The sequence below is a fragment of the Zalophus californianus genome, chromosome 3, assembly GCF_009762305.2.
Source record: "Zalophus californianus isolate mZalCal1 chromosome 3, mZalCal1.pri.v2, whole genome shotgun sequence".
NCBI lineage: Eukaryota > Metazoa > Chordata > Mammalia > Carnivora > Otariidae > Zalophus > Zalophus californianus.
This window is the reverse complement of record NC_045597.1, coordinates 104226178-104252801: the sequence shown is the minus strand read 5'-3', so window position 1 is coordinate 104252801 and position 26624 is coordinate 104226178. Positions and strand designations below refer to the sequence as shown.

General features: G+C 36.5%; 1 protein-coding gene across 1 annotated transcript in view; it reads right to left on the bottom strand.

The window, feature by feature from the left end:
* The window catches only part of THSD7B (thrombospondin type 1 domain containing 7B), a 772830-nt gene that overhangs the window by 158517 nt on the left and 587689 nt on the right, over positions 1 to 26624 (bottom strand). The window contains exon 14 of the mRNA XM_027590003.2: positions 26160 to 26338. Coding sequence (XP_027445804.2) covers positions 26160 to 26338 — 179 coding nt within the window. The remainder of the gene's footprint in view (positions 1 to 26159; positions 26339 to 26624) is intronic.

Below are 26624 nucleotides of genomic sequence, written 5' to 3'. Positions count from 1 at the left end.
TCCTAGCTTTACTAGTAATTACAGTAATACGATGCACATACTAAGTACTCAACTAGACAATGGCCTACCTGCTAGAGAATACATCCTTGTAATTATCTGCGACAACATGTCTTTAGCTCAAAAATACAGGGACACACAAAAACTCCATTCCTATGGTCATTGCAGCATTGTTCACAATAGCCAAGATGTGGAAACAACTTAAGTGTCCCCCGACAGAAGAATGGATCAAGAAAATGTGGTACATACATAAACTGGGATTAAAAACAGCCTTAAAAAAGGATGAACCTTGAGGACACTATCTTAAGTGAGATAGTCCAGTCATTGAAAAAAAAAGCTGCATGATTCCAATTGTATGAGGTATTAAGAAGAGTAAAATTCATGAGAGCAGAAAGTAGGATGGTGGTTGCCAGAGGATGCAAAGAGAGGGAAGTTTTAAGCCGTTGCTATTGAATAGGCATAAAATTTCAGTTATTCGAGATGAGTACATTCTAGAGATCCTCTGTACAACATTGTGCTTTTAGTTGACAGCCCTATATTGTACAAATAAAATTTTCCTAAGAAGGTAGGTCTCATGTTAAGTGTTCTTACCACAATAAAAATAAAACAAAAACTGGGATCAACTGAAATTAACTGTCACTGGTCTGTGGATCTCAAATTTAGATTTAAAATAAACCTTTGAGATAATTACTTGTTATTAGTGTGACCAGAAAGACAGATGTAAATTAAGTTTCAATTACATCCTATATTAGTATATCAACCATTTATCTGGAATCCAGAATATACTTAAATTCATTTTTTATAAGAATTATCTCTGTAATAAAACATAATCATAAATACATGCATGGACATTCTTTTAAACAACTTCTGGGGTGTCTAGACTATATCTGTTATCCCCTGGAGAGCCTCAGACCCCAGACAGATAAACTTTCATGCAAAAGACTGGCATATTTATCACTTTCTCAAAACAGTGCTTCTCTAAGGATCTTCTGACAGATAAAAACAAAACACAACAACTCTGGCACCTATTAAAATCTTTATCTTACTTTCTAACTTCATTTGGAATGGATTTACAAAAATACAGTTTTGTGTCTTTAAACGGAATTGTTATGAATAAAAACAACATAATTAAAATTTACACTCTGAATTCTGTAACATCTAGCAGAAAGTTCTAAAAAGTCTCTGTCCTGGGGCACCTGGGTGGCTCAGTAGTTAAGCGTCTGCCTTCGGCTCAAGTCATGATCCCAGAGTTCTGGGATCGAGCCCCGCATTGGGCTCCCTCCCTGCTCGGCGGGAAGCCTGCTTCTCCCTCTCCCACTCCCCCTGCTTGTGTTCACTCTCTCGCTGTGTCTCTCTCTGTCAAATAAATAAAATCTTAAAAAATATAAATAAAATAAAAAGCCTCTGTCCTGACTGCCAGTGATCCACAGGAGGTCGAACTTAGCTGGTACTCAATGGGTACCTTTTGAACGTTAGTAGGCAAATGCCAATGGCCAGAAATACACGTTTTAGTTGTATTCACTTTACCACTGTTTATATCATCATCATCCATCCTAGCTTGGTGATTACTCTGATCTTATGTTCTGTCCAATCTATTTGCATTTTCTCCTTGGGGAAACTCAAATTACCATTGATTTCTCTGATGGATTTTTCTAATGACTATCTGTTGTTCTTGAGTTGCTCAAGTGTTTTCTGCACGTGATTCCATGCAGAACAAAAATGTTCTGTGCACTTCACAGTCACATGGTGTACATCAAGTAGTGTGCATGTAGCGATGCAGGAAGGAGATGAGAGAGGAAGAAGAGGTTTTCTCTTGAAATGGAGGGATGGTTGAGATATGGTTGGTGATTTCAGCCAGCAAAACATAAAAACATTCCATACTGAGGATGAATATAGGGTATGTGCGTGTGTGTGTGTGTACGTGTACACATCAGGAATAATGCTGAGTTCCAATTTGGGATTTCCTTCCCCCCACTCTCCAATTTTATTTAAATATAATTGCTATAGCAGCACATTTGATATATACAATTTGGTAAGTTTGACATATACATGCTATGAGCTTGACATGTACATATCAACCCCTGATAATATCACCACAATCAAGAGAACAAACATAAATATTATCTTCAAAATTTTCTTTCTGTCCCTTTTTTGTTGTCATAAGAACCCTTGAGATCTATCCACTGAAAATTTAAGTTTACAACACCACATTTTTAACTACAGGCACTATGTCAGGATTTCCTATTTTTAACCATCCATATCTAAAGAGTAACTCGACAGTGATTTTAAAAGCTATGTTTAGAATTTTAAAATATACGTTTGATTTCAATTCAAGAAATGCAATTCTTAAAACAAAAACAGAACTTATGGTCCCTAAGAATAAAATTTTTAAGCACCAAAGAAACAAAACCTAATTTTTTTTTTTATTGGTTATGGCATTGGGTGGATTAGTATTTTCTCAGGAAGAGGAGAAATATAAGACCAGATCAGTCTTCTCCATTTGTTAGCAATTATAAGCCATGCCCCCAAAAATGTAAAGTGCCTCCCTTACTCAAATATTAGTAAGTATAGGAAACTAGGTTAACATGAATAGAATTTCAATTTTATCCCTAATATCAAAGAGCTGACGGCAGTCAGGAATGCTGCTTTGGGAACGCTGGAAACTCCATTCTAGTCCTGGATTTACCCGTCATGCTTGGAAAATCATGTTACATATCTGTGGCTCATGCTGCAGGAAAGGTGGAACTTTGTGATGGACAAAGTTCTTTCCTGGTTAGCATCTAGCAATTTCAAATTCAATCTCTGTCCATTCAGTCGTGATGATTTGCAACTCTCCTCTGAAGCAAGGCACAAGTGAATGCCCCCTTCTCCAAAAATTGATGGGACATGTCTTAGTTTTTTCACCTTAGACGATTTGTGATTCTGAAGAATATACTCTGTGTACATGTACATATGTGAAATGGAGAAAAAGAGAATGAAAGGACAAACTGTGAAGTCTCAGTCCCATAGGGAAAGAGACACTTCGTTAACAGCTTTTAGAGACTTTATCTCAGATACCTAGTGTGGCTATCATTTTTCCCCATAAATGAGTAACATGTGGCACCTCTTTTTCCAATTTCATCATGAGTGAAAATGTGTATCTTATGTTGTAAGCAGTAGATAAAATTAAGAAGGTCCAATCTTAAAGTCATACCCCTAAATCTCCTATACCAATGTTTTGAAACTCAAAGTACATTTTCTCGTACAAGATATATATATATATTTACACAGACATATATACGTATATAGAAGATAGAGAAGATAGAAGATATATGTATATATGCATCTTTTATTATGTATAAATAACATATATCATATGTATATTGGCACATATACATATATATTATGTATGCATATACATAATATGTGAGAATAACTTATCTAGTTGGTGCTTATTTCATAATTTTAATGTTACTTCTGATTTTATTATAAAGTTAGTGACAGTTGAAATATTTTTTTCTTCATTCTATCCCATTTTGTTCTGTACTGAGTGTTTTGTTATGCTTCAGATCTAAATATCAAACAGTTAATCGGAAAGTTATATCTAACTACTTTAAGGAACCTCAAACTAAGCATGTCTGGCACTAATCACATCATGTCCAGCCCTCAAAGGTTTTCTCTGTCCATTAATGGTGTGAGCACCTTACTAGCCATCCAGCTTCAAAGAGGATTCTTCCTGAACCCTCTCTGCCTTGAGTTCCAATCCATCAACTTGTCTTACAAATTCTGTGAAATGATCCCTGAGGCTATAACCGGTTGTACCTGACATCTTACTGTTCCTGGCCCTCACCAATGGCTGAGGACCTTTGTGTTGTCCTGTGCTCAGGAGGATTTTTTTCCATTTCCTTATTTGTTAACATCATCTTACAGGCTCCGGTCAGTTGTAACTGCCTTTACAAAACCCTCCCTAACTTCATTACCTAGAATTAATCGTTCCCTGCTCAGTGTTCCTAGAAATCCAACTATAAAACACATAAATACAAAATAACTAGAATTCAAAGAAGCAGGTACTGTAAGTGGCTTCAGGGGGAAGGGTTAGATCATACTTACTTCTGAGTGCATTGTTCCTGGAACAGTGCCCAGCATATTCAATGGCCATTAAAGCTTTCAGCTGGAATTAGGGGTTCCTGCTCCCTCACACACCAAGTCAGTAGAGGCAGGCATTAATTCGGACTCTGGACACAGGCTTCCTTGGGTTTTAGTCCTAGATCTACGAGTTGCTAGCTGTGCCACTAGGGCAATGACTTAAACCTCCCTGAAGATCACTTTCTTCAGCTTTAAAAAAAGGCAAGGGAGTAGCACTTTCCTCACAGGATCAATCCAAGAACCAAAGAGATAACACAGGTAAAGCATTCTGCTCGGCAGTTTGAACTCATTATTATTTCCTTGAGCTGGAGAGCCACCAGAACATCAGAACCAATGATGGTTTGGTGCAGCAGAGGGCCAACACAAGGGAGGAGCTATAGATCCCGAGGCATCCTGTTGAGGACAGACACTTCTCACTCCTACATGGGACAAAACATACTCTCATAGCTTTTACCCATGACATTTGTCACTTAATGACTTCTCACTCTTTCTGCCTCAAGCTGTTTGCTACAACCAGAGTACTGTGCAATGTTCTTATGTTCCAGGAGTCTGAATGACAACTGATCTATACTTCAGAGAACCTAGGCTGTAGTGGGCATAAGGATCCACCACCTTCCCCCGATTCTTGTCAGTTCTCCCTGTTCTGGAACAAGGTGAGAAGTCAGGACGCAATCAAGGTGGAAAGGGTGGTGCTGAGAAGAGAAAGCCCTCAATGGAGGCTGAGGAAAGGAATAATTATCCTTAGGAGCCCATTGAGCCCTTCAGCCAGGAAAACTATTTCCAGATGGCAAGTTATAATTAAGAAGGCTGGTAGGCGGCCTGAAGCACAGGACTAGCATTTCTCAAACTCAGCTGCATATATCTCCTGTGATTTTTGAGTGGGGCTGCCATGATTAAATAAGTTTGGGAAATATCTCCATCGTGTCATCTGGAGATTTACATTATATATTAGTATATAGTAAAAATTTTGTAAATAAAAAAAGTTTAATTCTGTATTTCTGAGAATCATTTTAACATGAGAATTTATACAATTACTTCTACCTTAGAATGCTAAGTGACTTCTTGGTGAACATGTGAGATATGGCTGAAAAGCTGGCCTATACTAATAAGTAAAGCAGTCAACAGTTTTGTATGCAAAAACGAACCTTATGGCTAAGCTTTCACAGAATGCTATTTCCACGAGCCTGAAAGAAATGCACTCTTCACTTTTACGGGGACTGTTCCTGAGAGCCCTTGGATGTGTGAAAAGCTAATTGGATCCGCTATTTTATTTGTGTGATCTGATTTTTACTATCATCTTCTCTAACTCCAGATATTCTGTGAAGCTTTTTATAGGGTTGAGGGTTGGCAAAGGACAACCCATAAGCCAAATCCAGTCTACTGCCTGTTTGTGTATAGAACGTTTTTTGTGAAACCCAGACATGTTCTTTATTTATTGTTTATGGCTAACTTTGCCATACAACAGAGCCAAGTAGTCCTGACAGATCACGTGGCCCGCGAAGCCTAAAATACTTACTGTCTGGTCCTTTACAGAAGTTTGCTGACTCGAATTTCTAGGACTGTTATTTTTTTTAAAGATTTTTATTTATTTATTTGACATAGAGAGACACAGTGAGAGAGGGAACACAAGCAGGGGGAATGGGAGGGGGAGAAGCAGGCCTCCCGCGGAGCAGGGAGCCCAAGGCGGGGCTTCATCCCAGGACCCTGGCATCATGACCTGAGCCGAAGGCAGACGCTTAATGACTGAGCCACCCAGGCGCCCCTCTAGGATTATTATTTAAAATTAGATGACATCTTTCTAAAAGTAAGATTATAGACTTTATTATCCATATTAATTCAATCTGGAAAATATCTACTTAATAACTTTATCTAATGCCAGGAAAAAAGAAAACCCTTCAAACTGTCATAGCTACAAAACTAAAACATCAAAAACAGGCTGTTCCATATGGGTGCAAAAGTCATGGCATGCAGACAGTCTCAGTGTTTTGAGAGAGAAGAGTTGCATAGAGAAATTCTTGTTTTCAGAATTCTGACTTAATTTTCAAAGCTTTACTAAGCTATCTTAAAACTGTAGACACTTCCCATAGTCCTTCACGTGGTTAAAATTTTAATCTTGTTAATTTATTAATGCACTTAAATTTAGCCTCTTCTGAACACTAATGAAAATCTCTATTTGCATTATAATTAATTGGAAAGTTCTTGAAACATGCAATTTAGCTTAGTCGCAAGTGAAAATTCTCATCTTTCCTCAATAAAGATAGAACTTCAGAGTTATTACTCAGTATGTAGAACACTCTACGTGTAAATTGAATAATCTAATACTCATAGCTGGATATTTATTGAATTGCAGAATTTGATGAGACCTACATGGGTACTATGATAAACATCTTGTGTTGATATTTTAAATTAGCATAATAACCTGTAAATCAAAATGAGTTTCCAAAGACTCTAAAATAACATGGTCACAGACTTTTTGTAAATATTGAGATAACAGTTATGATTTTAAATCCCTATGAGAGAATATCCTGAGCATATTCTTTGTAGAATCACTAATGGTAATCTATTACTGCGTTCTTACCCCGAACATTAAAGAGCATTCCAAAAGTACTTTAAAAGTAGTAAGTTTGAAGACCTTTAACATTGATCATATATCTAAATACATATGAACTCCAACTGACTGTTAGAAATATACATGGAGAGTAAATGACATCACTCAAGCCCATTGAGGGCACTTGCCCTTCTGAAAAGTTTATTTCCCTTTTAGAGTCTCTGAAAAAGAATACCCGGTCCTAGAGCAACTTATACTTGGACAAAGAACTGAGAAAAGTGAGTAGAAATGGTATATAGCCCTTAGAATGATCTGTTAACATTAGCAATGACAGCTATCATTTTTTGAGGATTAATATAGTCAAACTGTGGTAGATGATTTCTGTGTATTACTTTTCCATATGCTAATTCAATAATGTAGATATTATCATTACCGTTTATGATCAGGATATTGGGATTCTGAGAGTTTAATCTTGCCAAAGGTCAAATAATAAGTGACTACAATTTTAAGACATGCTTACTAGACTCCAATGCCTAGGCTCTTATAACTATGCCTTAAGATACTAATAAACAGGTTCATTAATTAGAGCAGATGAAAAGATGGAGCAAGAAAGCACAATCAGCAATTTTTAAATCTTGACTGACACCTGAGGTGTCTGTGTTATGATCCAGAGTTTGAACTAACACAAAGCTTACGGGAGTAAATAAAGGAATATGTCTTCTGAAATATCTGGCATTCCCATGCATCCTGGTCAAGTTCAGTTGACTGTGTGGTCTCTATCTTGGGAGCCTGGGGAAAGTGTGTGCCATTGGTAATGCTAGAGGAAGGGAGGGAGGGAGGGAGGGAGGAAGGAAGGAAGGAAGGAAGGACGGACGGAAGGACGGACGGACGGACGGACGGACGAAAGGACGGAAGAAAGAAGGAAAGAAGGAAAGAAAGAAAGACAGAAAGACCGACTGACCCAGGAGAGCATACTTGGACAATCAGAATCTGAAACCATCCAATGGCGTTTCTTTAGGTCTGATGACTTAAATGAGACTGGGATAAGCAGAATCCAAGGAAAAAGACTGACTAATGGCATACAAAGTAAATTTTTGGAAAAGCCTAACATTACCAAAAAAAACAGAAGATTGAGGAGCAACTTAAGAGCAGTATTTACAGTGAAGAATTATAAAAAGGCAGGGTAAGAGTATGTACTCACACAGTCATTCTAATCTTCAGTAGGAAAAATTTTGGTCATGAATGAAAATAGCTCTCTGAAAGTGAGGATCGTTAGACTTGTAATGTCTTGGCAAAGGGGGTTAGGTAGCATTCTTTAAAAAAAATATTTTTAAAAACCCTTTTCTAAAGTCCTCCTATAATGGATTTATTATGACTAAATGGGAAATATAAAAGGGAAATACTGATTCATTTCAGGAGGTTCTACACTCATCCTTCTACTTTTAAGGTAGTAATTTTTGTTTTTTAAAGATTTTATTTATTTGAGCGACAGAGAGTGCACAAGAGAGAGAATGAGCAGGGGGAGAGGCAGAAGGAGAGGGAGAAGCAGACCCCCCACCGATCAGGGAGCCCTACTCAGGGATCTACCCCAGGACCCCAAGATCATGACCTGAGCCGAAGGCAGACGCTTAACCAACTGAGCCACCCAGGAGCCCCAGGTAGTAGTTTTCAAAGTGTGATTTGTGGACACCCAACATGTCCTTGAAACACTTCCAGAGGGTCTATAGGTCAAAACTATTTTCATAATAATAATACAGATGTCATTGGCCTTTTAATTTGTTTAACTCTTATGACATTTGTAATGATGATGCAAAAGCAATGTGGGTAAAACTGCTGGTACCTAAGATGAATCAAAGAATGGCAGAAAACTGTAGTATTGTCAGTGCATTCTTTTCCACTACACACTTGGCTACACATCCTTACAATATGCTGTATGACTAACTTTGAAGTGTGTATAAAGCACTTCTACTGCTTATTGAAGTTAGATGGTTCTCTCAAGAAAAGGCACTTATACACGATTGAGTTGCAAACAAAACTAGTTCCTTCGATCCTGGGATAACACTTTTACTTAAAAGAACATTTTCCAAACTATGGTTATACAGACTTGAATCGCTAGTAATCAGATAAATTCAAAAAAAAAAAAAAAGTGGTGAAGAAAAATAATAGTATCTGTTCACAGTGATAAAATCAAGCTTCCAAGGAAAAAGTAAAATTGTGGAAAATTTTAATCTGCCACCACAAGCTTAGGAAGTTCTCAAGACTTAATTTTTTTTTCTGATAAGATCAGTGGTGCTATTAATATGAATTTTTGATATTAAGTAGTGAAATATGTCAACATTTCAGCATAACTCAATCAATCAATATATTGTAAATGACCAATGCAGATGTGAGAAAATCATGGATTAAGGATTTATACAATGCGTCAGATAGCTCACTGGATTTTAAGGTAACAGAATATGAAAAGTGGATTGTTATGATTTCATGTTTTACATTGCAATTGAACTTTGAAAAACTCTTAGTCAAGTTTTTGGTATATATCAAAGACTATCCAAAGTCATCTAGAAAGGTCTACTAAAATACTTTTTCGATCTACATATCTGTATAAGGCTGGAATTTCTTATGCTTCACTAAAATAACCTATTACAAACAAATGAGCAGAGAAAGATATGAGAACTCAGCTGTCTTCTATGATGCTAGAGCTGAAAAAAATTGCAAAATGTCCAACAATGCCACTTTTTAAAACTTTTTGTTTTGGAATATATAGTTATTTTTCACAAGAGTGAAACGTTAACATGTAATGGATTTAATTTTAATTATTTTAAAGAAATTAAATCTTTTTGTAATTTCGTACTTTATATTTTGAAAACAGTAAACATAGATACAATCCATATCAACAAAAGTTCTTTTGGATCCTCAATTTTTAAGAGTATGAGGGAACGGAAAAGAAGACAATTTGAGAATCATGGTTTTAAGGGCACTTTCCTAAAAGCCTTTTATTTTTTTCTAAAGATTTTGTTTGAGAGAGGGCAGGGGGTGAGGGAGAGGGACAAGCAAACTCCCTCCTGAGCATGGACCCCATCACTGGGCTTGATCCCAAGACCAGGCAACACAACCTGAGCCAAAGTCAGAGGCTCAACTAACTGAGCCACCCAGGTACCCCTACCAAAAGCCTTTTAGATGAAACTCTGATTTCTTTCCTATTTCAACTGAAATAATTTAATAAGTGTTCTACAAATTTCACTCTCTCTGGCATTAAGACAAGCAATTAATATTCATGAGCAACAACTATGTACCATGAACAAAGCACTACAAGATGGGCAGCAGAATGACTAAATTTAAGACCCTTAACTCAAACACCTGCAGATTCTGGGCATGTGACATAAATACATAAAATAATCTCCATCTAAAAACATTCTTGAAACTCTCCACATTGTTTTTCCATCAGTCATGTTATTTTTCATAGAAACTTCAATTCCAAGAATATTGTTTTCATTGTAAAACTACCATAAGAAAGCAGTATTGTAAGTGTCGTAATAAATAGTCATGGGCCCTTGTGTCCCTGGTTTCTCCCCTGAGTGCAGAGAAACCCTCTCTGGCCCTGTTCCAGCTGTAGCTCTTCCTTAATGTGAAGAATCTGCAGAGGCAAGGAAGGGAACGTGCCTCTAGGCGGTCTGCTCTCTGCCTCCTTCTAGCATCTGTTAGACCACATTCCAAAGGCCTGAACTCCAGAAGTCTCTGCCAAATGTTCCTCAAAAAATTAAAAATAGACCTACCCTATGATCCAGTAATCACACTACTGGGTACTGTCGCAAAGAAGAATATGAAAACACTAATTCAAAAGTATATATGCACCCCTATGTTTACTGCATCATTACTTATAATAGCCAAATTATGGAAGCAGCCCAGTGTTCACTGATGAGTGAATAAGAAGAGATGGCATATATATATACAAGGGAATATTATTCAGCCATAAAAAGGAAAATTTTGCCATTTACAACAACATGGATAGATGTATAGGGTATAATGCTAAGCAAAATGAGTCAGAGAAAGACAAATACCATGTGATTTCATTCGTATGTAAAATTTAAGAAACCAAGCAAATGAACAAAGGGAAAAAAAGACAAATCAAAAAAACAGACTCTCAACTATCGAAAACAAATGATTACCCAAGAGGAGGTGGCAGGGGATGGGCGACATAGTTGAAGGGGATTAAAGAGTGAACTTGTGATGAGTAATGTATGGGACTGTTGGATCGCTATACTGTACACCTGAAACTAATGTAGCATTGTATGTTAACTCTACTGGAATTGAAATTAAAAAAATACATACAGCGGTAAAAAACAATTCTCTGCCAAACGAGTTTGAGTTGCTTTCATGAGTTGGGTCTCGTCCCTAGGTTTATTCTCCTGATGGATGGGATTGCACCTCTCCCTGCATGTAAGTACTGCTAGGCCTGAAGAGTGGCCACGGGGTGTTGGGCTGCAGCAGACAGAGCCTGTGCAAATAGTGGGACAGAGTAGGGGCGGGAAGAGCACAAGGACAAAGCCCGGGCTGAAGACTGAGTTTCCTTATAGTACCACTTCCCTCCCAAAGTCTTGAGAATCCCAAATGTAAACTTAGCCTTCTGCGTTCTTATGAAGACCTATTTGTTAAAGGAGAAGAATACAACAGATTTTTTTCTCCCCTTTTCTCCCCCTCCCTCAGATACAACATATTTTATATAACAGTTTGTTGCCCTGATTTATAATCTAATTATCAAAACATGAAATGTGGGTAACTGTTTGCTCCTGCCAGGCTCTACAACTGTTAAGGGATGAGCCTGGCTATTGATGCCTGGCCTAGGTGCAGGGCAGGACTAGGGGACAGGAAAGGAAGATGACCATCAAATGGATAGAGTCTGTCTAAAGAGGACAGGCATTTTCAGATTCACCTGAAATGTGCCAGATATTCTGATTTTTACAGAGATATTAGGAATCCAAATTTTAATGCAGAAATTCCTATTTCTAACATAACATAAAAAAATAAAAAAATATATGCAAGCCAGTGTTAGCCAAAAAAAAAAAAAGAAAAAAGAAAAGAAAAATCTTGACAACTAATCAAAAAAATACCTGGTAGCAAACATTGATCAGTCCAAATAATGAACTCAGCAGTCGATAACTTTCCAATGGACCACCAGATTATAGTATCTGGACTTGAAGAAAGTTTGTAATATGGTGAGGTTTCCAAAAACCTTCTCCCGAAATCCTCCCCAGTACCACAATTAAGAACAATGCTAATAGTAAGAGCTGCTACTTACAGAATACCTAATACAAAGCCAGGAATATATTGTTGACCGTGTTATTGCAATAGCATTTATACTTGGGAAAGCTTTGGAACTCAACTGTCAGTTTCCATTTAACCAGTCCTGTTTATAATAATTCTATCAAGAAATCTGCTTACACTTCTGCATGGTGACTTGATTGTGAAAGTATAAACTATGTGCATGTAGATTAGAACAATTTACCTGATCTGTGGAGGGATTAAATCTTGGCACAAATTGTAATTAAGTGAGTTAATTTGCTTCCCATATTGATTCCAAGCCTGTAATTCAATAACAGGTTTTGGGCAAGTGCAAGTTGAACCCTTTTGAGCAATATGGGCATCAGGAATGAAACTCTTCTTCTTCTATGCCAATAAAGTGTCATCTCTTGATTATAACTTCTTTTATAGCTTTTCCATAACTCCTTCAAATGGTATTCTAGATGGGCTATAAAGCAGTTAATCAGAATAAATTAAAATTTGTTCTTAGCACTAAAATGTAAATTAATTGTAGGTTTTCTCCCAAATCTAACCATTTTAAACATCTGGTATATATATTTTAGTGCTTCATTCACTCTAATGGTGATAATTTTAGCAAGTTGTTAAAACTACTTTTCACTTCCTCATCATAGCAGTTCAAGGGATGCAGCTAATGTGTCAGCATCGAAGCATCTCTCACAAACTCATTAGAGAAACAACCAGTCCTCTTTGGTTCATCATAAAGTAAAATAGAGCAGAACATTATCATCTGCCCACTGCCAACCTGACAATGAAACCACTGGCCTTACCATGAAGAAAGTTTAAAGTTTTCAAGAATTAAGGGCATTCAGTACAGAAAATTAATCTTTTCAGTGCCATGTTTTATACTTCTGAATATCCATTTTCACCAGCTGTGATAGCTTCTTTTGTAACATCTGCTAGAGAGTGGAAAAGATGCATAGCAATTGTATTTAAGCATAGCAATACTTTTTTTTTTGATGATTAAGGCCAACAGAATTATGCGAAATTCATGACTTGCAAATGATATAAATTATATAAAGACTGAAAATGCTCATAACTTACTTTTAATTAAGTAATAAGCCAGAACAGATTTTTCAGTTTTGAGTAATGTGCATTGCAAATGACAGGCAATAATTCATGCAAAGAGGATCATATATTGAATTCAAGATGTTCATATTTCAGTTTTACATTCCAAAGCTGTTTCAATTCAGTTGTTCTCTTAGATCTTTGCTATCCCTATTTTGTGTTAAATAGCCAACTTGACCAATTGTTTCCCCAGAATTATTCCCTATTCTACTCAATTGTTTTTCTGGTTTGGTTTCCTAGATATAGAGGACTTCAATTCTAATGCTTACAACTCTGGGGTGAGAGCAAAGATAGAATCCAGATAGGCTTCACATCACATCATCAAATGTCCCATTTTCATAAATAATTTTCCCTGGACTTTGCTGAACTTGTCATTTGTTCAGCTTCATATAGACATAGCTTTAGTCACTACATGTAGAAAAATCACCATTTTTTAAAAGTGGACAAATATAAAATTAGCAATTCAGTTTTCAAAAAAATGGTATATGGGTATACTGCTTATCTGATTTGAAGTCTGCTTATTTATCAGATGGGCTGAGGCACTGGAAGGTTGGTGATGCCAAATAACTTGCAAAATGGAATGATGCTCTTGCCAAAAAAGAAAGAAAGAAAAAGTGTCACGTAACAGTCAAGGCAAATCAGGCAATTCATATCCTCATAGGGAAAATATAAATATTAGGTCATTCTTCTTCATACAAAAGAGACTTTCAGATCCTCGATTAAAAACATTTTTCCATCTTAATATAAGGCTTAAAACGTTACTTAAAACTATTTATGCCTTATCAAATTAAATGTCAAAAAGAGTAAAATTAAGAGCATACAGTAGGCATTTTAGTTCACTGCTCAAAATACATTTCACCACAGGTGATTCTCCAGTCTAGAAAGAGCTCCTCAGAGGCTATACATTAGCATCTCAAGGTGTAATCTGCAGACCCAGAGCTTTGCCGCAATCTGGGGAGCTTGTTAAAATCACAGTCTCTATCCTCTTACCCTCAGATCTACTCAGAGTCTGCATTTTTAGCAAGTTATGTCACATGATTCACATGCACATTAAAGCCCCACCCTGCCACACCACACACCTGTCTTGTAAGTGGTTTTCAGATGTGCCTGTGACATTGAGTCTAGGATCTCAGACCATTCACTCCTGCTATAGACAGCTTTAAACACATATTCCAGTTTGCCAGATGAATATTACTGATTCCTTTATGTGCCGTGAAATTTAAAAAATAAAAGTCTGGAAAGTCCTTGACTGAGCTAATCAAGTTCATCTCATGACTGCTTCCAGAGATGGCTTAGGAATGGACACAAAATCCAACTTCAGCCAATGAAGAATGAGGTAGTCTTTTAGGGGAGTGAGGGAAACTCTGGGAAAATTTTGTTGTTCCTAAGATCCTCAAAGAGAGACATTCTCTTATCCTTCTGGTTACTGCTGCATCAAGAGACTATGCCTAAAACTGCTGATGTCAGTCCCCCTAAAATCCTGAGGATGAAATCAACACCAAAGTTGACAAAGCCGAGAGACTGAGAGCAACTATGTTCTTGATAACAATACTGAGCCACAGAACCAACCAGTCCTAGAGCCTGCATCACCACTAGATTTATTACATGAGGTAATGTATTTCCTTATTTTTTCAGCCAATTTGCGTTGGGGTTTATGTTAGCTGCAAGTCATCTTAATACAGAGAAGGAATGGATAATTTTGCTGATTGGGTCCAACTTCCTTCATGCATTTTTAAAGGTAGAGCAGTTCTGATACCATGAGCATCTAGAACATTATAATTCCAACCATTCATTCGAGCTTCCAGGAATGCAAGTTCCCAGAGAAAATTAAGCAGTGGAGTTGAAATGAGTGTGAATAAGGTCTCCTCCTGGCACAGCATTTATTCTCAGTGTTTGCTGAATGAATGAATGAATGAATGAATGATGGCACAGGTGCAGAGAATTAAAGTTGCCTTTCAAAACATTTACAATTACCTTAAATTCCATTTTATTTTTACCTCTTTTCTTTCTACAATCTACCGGGGCTCATTAAATTACTGTTGCTAAGAAGTCCCTGTCAACATCACAAACTTATGTAATTTTACCTGTTATATTTCTCTAGGTCTTCTCCCAATGTACCTCGTTATATGGCATGGAGATATACCCATAATATATGAATACTGCAAAGTAAAACATATTAACTACCATATCGTACCACTCCAAACCATGGGTCCATGCAGTATCTTATTTTTTTCTACATATTCAGGGGTATTTGCACGGCCAGGAGATAAGTCCCCTCATGCCTAAGGAAAAGGGAGTTGCTGGAAGCCATATGTTCATTTAAATCATCTCCCAGAAGAGGTCACTTCCTGGTGGTAAACGTGGTTTCCCCTTTTAGTGGTACAGGGAGATTGTCAGAAGAGAGTGTTGCAGAATGAGGTCAGAGTACGCCTTTACTTGTTTACCTAGAGAATAATGAATATGTGGTATACACCCATGTCACTGATATTTCTTGCTGCACTTTCCCCATGAACATCCCAACTTCCTGGCCCTTCAAGTGTGAAAAAATAAAACCTGGGCATGGGTTTTGCAAGTCTCCTAAAATTCCCAACATGCTTCAGCTTTGGTAGCTGCCATGGTTTCTGGCTTAATAACATACCTCTTACTGGTTTCTTCTCTTCCCTGAAACACTTCTTTGCTTTTCTAATGGTGCTCCCTGCACTTGAGAAATAATTCTTGTTTTTGAATCCTATCTGAGGTCTGCTTCTGGGAGAACCTAATCTAAAACACTTTTCAAGGTGCTCATCCAGAATCAGGAAGTATATTTGTTTTAGGGGTAGCACGAAGAGGCAGGCAAAAATTAAAATCAACAATAAGTGAGGAAATCATAAAGTAGGAAAAGGAGAACCAAGGAAGGGTAAATGGGAGAAGTGTGGGTAAATAGGTATTCAGGTAAGACACCTTTAGAAAGTGAATTTGAGCAAAGATTAAAAAATATAAAACCCTAATGTGCATATCAAATGTTTTTTTAAATGAATGTAAAATGTAAAATTTGGATCTGCAGTGACTTAAATACAATTGTGTTTCCTTGCTCCAAAACAGAGCAAAGCAATAGAAATTTTCACTCTGTGTTATTACCATTCTGGTTTATGACACACAGAACCTGCTGGCCTCCGTTTGACATACTGTGCACTGGAGAGTCGACTCAACTCAAACTTCGTCCCTAATATTGCTACTCAAATCAATTTACCTTCAGTTCCAAGGGTGACAAGATTGTTGTCTATTAGGGTGGAAGATGGTTTTGGACAACCCTTCTGCTATTAGAGAATATTCTTCAGAGGCAGACTTTGCAATTGGATCTGTACTTTCATGTTTTGGCACAGGTAATAAGCACCGTGTCCCTTACCTTGCCATCTAAGACAAAGATTTCTCTTCAGGGAAGGTAGCTACAAACTCCAAATGGCCTTGGGCAGTCTATATTTAAGTAGCAGTGGAGTAGGACTTTAATCCAACGTGGAGGGAATTTGATGAGTAGTTTCCAGAGAAAAGGCAATAGGGTAAATCCAAATATCTAACGTCATTAAAGAGTGTTCGGTGACTCGTAAGTTGAAAGTCAATTTTGTTAAAAGACAGCATGTTAGACAATCACTTGATTTAAAATGTGAGATTCTCACTCTCTATGAGAAAGCCTGTTAAAAAAAAAAAAAGAGAGAAAGAGAAAGAAAGAAAGAAAGAAAAAGCCTGTGTAAGGGCTGTTGAGACAGAAACATAGAAGTGGCTTCTTCCTCCTGACTCATAAGAAGCTTCCCTCACCTGAGGGCCTTGCTGATTTGAAAAGGACTCTGAGCTCAGAGACGTGTATTTCAGGCAAGATCATTAAATGTCTCATAAACTATATTACACAGTTTGCACTTTATCCCGAAGGTAACAAGAGACCTATGAAAGGTTTTATGTATAATCAGATCTGTGATCTAGAAAAATTCAGAGGCTGCTGTGTGAGGAATGGAAGCAGAGGGGAGGAGAGGAGAGATTAGAGACAGAAGAAATGTGATGGTTATAATGATTGTTTAAGAGAGGTGCACAGAACTCAGCCAGGAGGCAGTGCTCGTACACTTGTTCTCTTTGGGAAGGCAGCTGTGACTTGGGGGAAGACCCCAGTCACCGATATGCTGCGATAGAACATGTGCTGAGATAAACATTTAATGTGTCTATACAACTTCCACACCCCTTTTCATGGTGTCAGGTCAGATTTCAGGTAATTATCTAAACGCATATACTATCTGTACTTAGGACAACCTGACATAATTTACAAGTTAAAAAGAAGTGCCAGTTCTCTATTGAAGTTGAATGTATATACATATCCTATGACAGGAATTCTACTTTTAGGTATGTACTCAACAGAAATGCACACATACGAGCACCAACAAGATATGTACGGGGATGGTCATAGCAGTGTTATTTCTAATAGCCCCAAACTGAAAACAACACAAATGTCCATCCATCAACAATAAAAAGAGGTAAGATGTGGTGTGTATAATAATATGATACACATAAGGACATAACAGAGCAATGAAAATGAAATAGCACAAATCACAACATGGATAAATATCACAAACATGCTGAGGAGAAAAAGGCAGGCACAAAGAGTATACAGTGCAGAATCCTTTCATGAAAAGATGTTTTTAGAATGATAAAACTAATTTATAGTGAAGTGGTACAAAATATACCACCCTAAAATACGTCTTTTTGACATATTATTTTAATCCAGTTTATTTTTAAGAAACTGCAAACACAGGAGAAGTTCCGAAAACCAAGTAGAAGTTCCATAACCTACTCCCCAGCCCCGACATCTTCTTTGTCTTTAGTTGAAAATGGTATTTAAGGTGATGACTTCTGGCCATTTTGGGGAGTTACTCAGTATTCCTGGGTCACTCCCATGTATACAGGAGATATATTGTTACTAAACTTTTGTTTTTTCCTGTTAATCTGTCCCATATGACTTTAATTCTTAGACCAGCCAGAAGAATCTTGAACGGTAAAGCAAAAATTTTTCCTCCCCAATAATACTGTTGGAAATAGTAGTTCTATTTGGTGAGAGGAAGGTGGTAGTAAGAAAGGTGGAGCACAAACGGGCCGTCTGAGATGTTGTTAATGTATGATTTCTTGACGTGCATGGTAACTGAATGGAAAGGTTCACTATGTGAAAATTCATAGAGCTCTACCCATAATGATTTGGCTATCTTTCTGTTATACTCCTTAGAAATGTTTATAAAAATAAAGATTCAAAGAATCACAAATTCATAGGAAATTAGTTACAAATATATAAAAAGTTATGTTCCTTTCTGCCACTAAAAAAAAAAAAAATGCAGTGAACAGGATGTTTAGAAATAAAATAAATTAGGCTTCCTTTACAGGAAGTGACAGTAGCTTTTACTATGCATCAAGCTAAGTTATTACAACTAAAATATTTGACTACAAATGTTCAAGTAACTAAATGCAAAAAGAGAAGCAATCTGCATAGCTTAGTTCTAAAAGGCAATATGATATAGGTGAAAGTAAATGGAGTCGGAAACACAAATTATGTGTTAGAGGCCAAGGAAAAAGAATCCTACCCAACATTTATCAAGCACATATTATTTGCCCAACAATGAGACAGAAAATTTGTATTTTCATTTTATATTAATACAGTAATTTTATGAGGTAGTTGGCATTATTATACCTATTTGACAGATTATGAAACTGAGACTCAGAAAAGTTAAATAATTTTCTCCTGTTCCCACAGCTAGGAGATGACAGGGCAGCATTTGACCTCAGACCTGATTGACCCTTAACCTCTTGCATGTATCAGTGGGTGGATTTGGGCAAGTCATTACTTCTCTGTAAGCCTCAGTCTCCTCTCTGTGAAGTGGGAGGGTCCTCCCCTAAGTGCTCTGAGTAGCAAACAAATAGTGGTTGTGTTCACTGTTTGGATTAGAAAGGGCAGGCTAAGTTAACTACAAAGAAAATCTTTTCCAGAGCTGAACTCAGCAGAAATGGTAGCCTCAGTGGCAAGAATCTCAATTATGGCAGCATTCACCAACTTGCCTGATCAGAAGAACCAGTAAAAACAATCCTTTGTTGATAAATACACATTCCTGGATCCACTCTAACTCTGCAGACCACAGTCTCCAGAGCAGGGTCCTGGAAAACTGTATACCACTCTCCGCCCCCATCATGATTGTTCTATTCTTATGATTAATAAAGTTTATGAAACAACGAACTCTGGATTTCAAAAGATTTAGATAAGCTTCTCAGAGAAACTAATTTTTATCCTGACTCTTAAGTCATGTAGAAAAAATAAATCATGACTCAACAAATGCTTTTCTGTAGAGATCTATCATAGGATCCAGTCAGGATCTAGGTAACTTGCTTTCTGGTAATAATATTGGGATAAAGCTTCAAAGATCTAAAGGGTATAAACTTTAACTCATAGGTAAATCCTGAAGATCTAATGCACAGCATAGTGATTATAATCAACAATACTCTACTCTAAGCTTCAAAGTCACTAAGAGACTAGATCTTAATTGTTCTTACCACATAAAGGAAATAAGTATGTGACACGGGAGATGTGTAAGTTAATGCCTTAATAATCACATTTTTTTTTTTTAGATTTTATTTATTTATTCATGAGAGACAGAGGGAGAGAGAAAGGGGGAGAGAGAGAGAGAGAAAGAAGCAGAGGGAGAAGCAGGCTCCCAAGGAGCAGGGAGCCCAATGTGGGACTCGATCCCAGGACCCTGGGATCATGACCTGAGCCCAAGGCAGACGCTCAACCATCTGAGCCACCCAGGTGCCTACTGTAATATATAAATGTATCAAATCAGCACACTGTACATCTTAAACTTATACAATGTTATACGTCAAATTATATCTCAAAAAATCCTGGAGAATTAGCATGCTGTTAAGATTTTACTTTCAAGTAGATATTCAGCAAGTTTTTTTTTTCTTTTTAAGAAGGTGCTATACTCCCATCATTTCAATTTCATTTTCTAAAAGGTATGTTTAATATAACCAAATCTTGTGGTTAAAGTCAAAACCATATTCTTTCAATACCTGAAAAAAGAGGGAAGTTTCTACTCTGTATTTAAAGCTTAAGTGACAGAATGATTCAAAAAAGATATGAAAAGAAGGTTCTGCCACTATTTTTCTACAAAAGTACTTGAGAACTTCTACTTTAAGTTCTTGGTTAAGAAGACCATTTTAGAAAATTGGAAACACAGATGATGTGATTTCCTGCTGAAGCTAATGTCATCCAATGTAATATTTTAGGAGTTAAGAGGCCAGGGATAATACGAGGTATGGAAACTCAGAGAAAGAGTTACAAAGACAAAATTTGCCTGCTTCATAACTTTATAGCTGTCCCCATCCAATCCTGGAATTCCTGCCTAGGGACAGTGTAGGGGTTAAGGGCAGGCTGCCCTGCGATGGGCCACTTTGGCATGAAAATTACTATAAGCTGAATGCAATCGAGACCCTATGAGCTCAAGAGAAACTTTTGCACCTCCCTTCACCCCACAGAAGAATCTAAACTGGAGGTCTTTCCCAGAATAAGGATTACTCTCAGAGATAAATTTTATCCAAGTGACCCATCTACATGGCAGGGCAAACATCTAATTATGAAACATCTGCTCATCTTATCACCCTGTGAATTGCATTCCTTTCTCCTGAAGTCCCAGACTCTTACCCTCTTTCTCCTTAGTTCAGAATGACATGTATACCTCATATTGCCCGTCCTTGGAATTTCCATTCTGTGTGGATACATGCACTACTAAATTTGATTTTCTCCTGTTAATCTGTCTCAAGTCAATTCCATTCTTAGTCCAGCTAGAAGGACCCTCGAAGAGGACATGAATTCTTGCTCCCTGACAATAGCATTAGGAACATTTACCAAGCCAGCCTAATAAAGAACATTCTAGAGGTACATAAGAACATCTTGAATAACAAAAGTAATTTTGAGTATTTGCAGAGTAGCAATACCCAGTATCAAAACACAGTAAAACTCAAGACAGAGTGGACAACAGGTATAAGAAAATTGCTTTCATGAGTGATTCTGGCAGCTCTCAAGAAAAATAAGCAAAGTTCCAAAAGATTTTAACAAGCCTGAGGGGTATTACTTTGGAATGATCAAGAATAGTTTATGTGTAGACACAAATGTGGGGGGAGAGAAATCTCTTAAGAAAAATAATTTTTCTTGGAGATGGTGACAGGGCAAGAACAGAAAAGAAAAATTGCATCTCCTCTGAGCTCTACTCAGCTCAATTAGTGAGATGTCACAACTTGAGAGCAGTTTGGGTTGGCAGACAGGCATAAAGAAAAAAAAAGGGGGAAGAACACTAGCCCTTAGGAGCCATTTCAAGCTGCCTCTGAGATGGGGTACAGTGTGCCTGGGTTTTGGAATAACTACTACTATGTTAGGGAGAGGTGAAATGGGGCAGATAGTCTATTAAATCTTCCCAAATAACCCTGAGGAATGAATCCCGGTGCTTCCCTTAATTCTATGGCACATGATATCTCATACTTAAAGTTTTTTTCAAAGATGCAACACCAACACCCCTCCCCACACAAGAATGGTACACCTCGATGTACTTAATCATGGATAAGCTTTGGCTGCCTTCCATTTTAATGCTCAAGAACAGGACTTCTTACTCCATTACAGTCTGGGTCTCCTGCCAAAGTACTAAGTCCAAAGTGAACAGGACACTGTCAGGAATGATTTGGACTAGCCTAGAATGAGTGGGAGTTGGGCTGTTCAAAAAGAAGCAAGAAGCCAAAACTGGTTAAGTCAAATTAAAGCTTAAGTGTAACCATATTTTTCTAGGTAAGCAGATCATTCAGATAGACAGTTTCCACATCATAACATTCTATTCATTAATGATGTAGTATTAAAATGAGCATAAGCTCTTTCTCTATAGAAACATGTTTTCATCCACAAGCCTCTTCTAAGAAAGAAATATTCAGGCTAAAATATTTCTATGTATCTTTGGACAGAAAGTATTCTTTAAAACATTATTACCTTACTATGAAAAATAAAATGCATTATACTCATTTCCAAATTTAGACCACTTCTCTCTGGAGAGAAGACACACCTTTAAAATAGCAATTGTTTCTAAAAAACACACATTTTTAATTTATATCCTCTCATTCAGTTGCAAACATAATCAAAACTCAAAAATATCTTTAAGTAGGCAGCATACATTTTTAAAAAGTATAGGTAATGAATCTCAATGTATCATTTTTCCCCCCATACACACTGTAAACACACAGATTTGCAACCTATAAACAAAATATAATTTCCCGGAACTCTTGCCTTCAATCATGTGAAGAACTCATAAGGGGAACATAAGTCCAACAGAACTTTAATGTCCCTATATTTAAGCCTTTATTAAGGAGAATTTCAAAAGAAAAAAAATAGCAAAAATATGAAGTATAAATAATCTACTCAACATATTATAGACTGAAAAAAAATTAAAATGTATTATGTATTTTGTTATGCACAGGAGAGTCAAGGGCATCAGCCAACTGACCTGATAATCCAATCAACTATTTAGAAGTTTTCTGCATTGATAAGAGTTTTGGGTAAACTGCATGCTGGAGCTATTTAGCATCACAAATAGACTTAGCAGAAAGCTATTCAAGTATTGCTGTCACTTTGGCACTTCTAGAGAAAAAGCTATCACATTGATAGGTTTGGGTTTAAAAGGGAGGCATTTTATGAGAGATTATAAAAACTGATTCCACTAACAGGTTCAGAACAGTTTATGAGCTTGTGTACATAATGCCGACCTTTCTTTTTTTTTTTTTTTTTTTTTAATCACTGAGATTTCAATGGGGATCCAACATTCAGGAGTTTTCAGACGAATCTTGAAAGACTCTTTGGGCAATAATAGTTTGGAGGTTCCTATTTCTTTCTTCTAGAAGGGCTAATGTTTTTGAGAATTTAAATGGCACATCATAGCATAGGAGACCAGGGTTCTAACATTTTTTCTACAGAACTAGCCACCCACTCATTCAGAGAAGGCTTCTTTTAAAAAAAAAAGCATCTAGTAAATATAATTTGACAATACACAAGGTAGTGCACGAGGGGCTGAATGAGTTACAAAAGTAAAAAGACCTTGCCTTCACAAGACCTCCCGTTCTACAGAGAAATGAAGGAGAAGAATGAATAAGCATATGTAGGTATGCTGACATTTACATAGGCATATGTATTATACATACATATATACAAGTTGTATGTATGTTTACATATATATTTATGAACAGTACGTTTGGCTCAATCTGACATATACAGATTTTTCCTCTTGCACAGGTACTAAAGGTATGTGCCTCTCTTACTGCTAAAATTTGGTTATATATTTTTCTAAGCTCTTACTTAATGTGAATAGAACAGAGAGTATTAACCTGGTCCTAAAAATAGGAAAATAAATCTAAACCTGAGAACTAATTGGAAAGGAGACAAATAACCTAAGGCCAGTAGTAAAACTGAACTTTACAAAAAAGCCTCAGTGGGTGTACCTCTAACTAGATCATGTTCCAGCTTAGAGAAACAAAAAGCCATCTTTTCTAAAGACGACTTGCCATAAATAATGGAAGCTGGGGAATATTTCCTCAGTAATGAAAATTCCTGTCAACCCAATCTATTTTCAGATGAGTTAAGAAAAGATGGATAACTTTAAATAGATTTCTATATATTATGTAATGTGCGCACACACATACGTACACACACACACAGGGGATGCTCTTATATTTAAGAGCAAATATATAATGAAGTCAGCAAAGATTGCTTTCCACAAATCTACTTCCAGGTAAAAGTGTGCTTGCTTCAGAAAAGGAATTTCTCTAAGGAGAAATTTTTCTAAATTTAGAATTTTTTTTTTTTTTTTTTTTTTTTTTTTTTTTTACAACAGTATTCTCCCTTGCCATTCACAGACTTAGAAGTGAGAGGGAAGCCTTACTACTTAATGCTCCTATGAATTAACTTATGTTAAAATACAAAGTATGGATTAGGGTGAAGTTTTTCAATTCAAGTTGAATTGAGCCACACACATACTAGACATCTGAAACCTCTTTATAGCAGAATATACACCACACCAAATTTGATTTCTCATCATTAATTCCCAGGATTGGTTTTGGAGCTTAATAAACAAATGTCTCTGGAATGCTAAAAGTCTCTTCGTGAACTCAAGCATAAGAAGGATCTCTTGTAGACAGCCCCATCCTCACATAATTTTCACTTATGGAATTTATCTAAGTTATTCTTAAAGTTGGATTCAATTTTTTTCAGCTTGTACTACTTCTTAAGGTTACCAGTTTTATACGTCAATCAGGCATTTTGAAAAAGTTTCTTTTAAGTCACAACAGGTTGACAAGTATCTTTATCTTACTCATACTCTCACATTTGATGGACACACTTCTACACTTTTGCCTTTGCATACTGAAAATAGAGGCTTCAAGTCTGCACTCCAATGAAGTCCCTTTAATCCCTTGGTAATTTCCTAGTTCATAAAATTAGCATATTAAAAATTGGTATTTAACATAAGCGTTATTAAGGTTTAGCTTTCAGTGAAGGTTTGGAGAAAGAATAAGAATTACCATGCATTGTTTATAAATGCTTAGTAGTTATTCTTCCTTTTAAATGCCTGGAAAATCCCCTAGGGAGGGTCACATAGTCCTCATATATAGAATTCACTTGAATATTTTCCTTGTAATGATAAACCTGTCTTATACCTTTTGTTGTACTAAGGTAAGGTTTATTTCCTTAGACCATCTCTGCTCTGATTGTTTCCTTCCTGTTTTTATTAATCATATCCTAATCTTCCCTTCACCAAACTATTGTACTAGTGGAATTTTGGGGGTTTCTTTGTTTTTGCAACCTCTATGTTGATTTTATGATCTTCTGCCTTGCCTTTTCCCACAGGTTTGCATTAGCTTTGAGAGAAGAAACTATGGTCACTATTTTACCACATAACCTTAAAAAACAAGAGTAAAATACTCTGCCATCTTAGAACATAACTATTTTTTGGTAGAATGGTAACTTTTCACTTTTCAGTGAGTTATGGGTCTTTTAGCAAAATTTAGGAAAAAAAAATAGCTAGAGATATTGGCCAATATTGACACATGATATCTATTTGTATGGATTTTCCTTCCATTAAACAATCTGTATGGAAAGTCTAATCAAAAGGGGGATCATAAAGCAGAAATTAATAGAATCAGTAATAGAAGCATGTGTAGCTATTCTGTTAAAATAGCTGCAGGATCACAAAGGAACTATATACACATATAAGACACGCTTCACAACTTTAAGGAATTTTCAACTATCACGTGTGCTCTATCTATTCAATTGATTAAAAAAATACATATCAGTCCTAATCTGATAACCACTATGCAATCATGGGAGAAATTTGAGGTCTTTATTAAAATTCTTAACTAAGTCTTAGACTGTTATATGGGTAAAGCCAACTAACATACTCTAATCAATTTTGCCTAGGATGGTTGTTTTATTAGACATCTATATGGAAGGGTATCCTTCAGGGTTCCATTTATGAAAATAGCTTTGGCTTTGGGGAAACAGGCAGAGAAATAGCTCAGAAAAGACATGAAAAAATTGGAAACTTTGGTGATGTTGAGAAGAAAAAAAACAGATGAAGAGTTTGGTGAAGGAAAAGAGTACCCCATTTCTGGAGTACATGGATGAAACCCCTAACTATACTTATTGCCATAAAGTACTTGACATTCTCCCAACATTAGTATTCATGTATTTTTTAGTACTTATATTTAAATATATATACAAACAAATCACTTTTATAATATGAATAATCAAGTTACACTTCAAGACCATATAAAATCAGTTGGATTATTTCTCATAAACATTATTACTGCTAGCAACACCAAGCTGGTCTCTGCATTACCTAGGAGTGGGCAAGGCTTCTGTTACTATCTCTGTTATATTACTTTATGTCCTCTTAACCCTCTTTTGAATTTGTGATAACTTTTTATGAGCTACTTGTAAAAAGACAATGACTTCAATTTCCACAAGAAATAATCACGTGAGTAATTTTTTAGCTTTTTGTTGTTGCTTCATGTACTTTACCTGATTCTTGAGATCCAGTCTGGGACATGGGCGACCTCCATTGTAAGGTTTTTCTTTTAGCCATTTGGACCGAATTCGCACTCCAATTCCACAAGACGAGCTGCAAGACCCCCAACTAGACCAGTCACTTAACTTGCAATCAAATGGGCATGGGATGACACATTCTTCTTGAATATAACCTGAAAGAAAGAGATTTAAGTGAAGGGAGGAAAATCTACTCAAAATGAACTGATCAAATTTACGTGTTTACAGAAAGTAAACAGTCACAGCTCAGATTGTTCAATAATATCACTGTAATGACTTCAGTGATTTTCTATTCAAATAAACAGACAAAGGTTTTAAGAGATAGGTAATATAGTCACATCTGCCTTCCAAATTTGTGCCATCTAACACTTTATAGCCAATTCTGGGAGGGAAGAGCAAAGAAAAGTGTAGTTAGTCTTGTTTTCTGTTAGGAAGAAATAA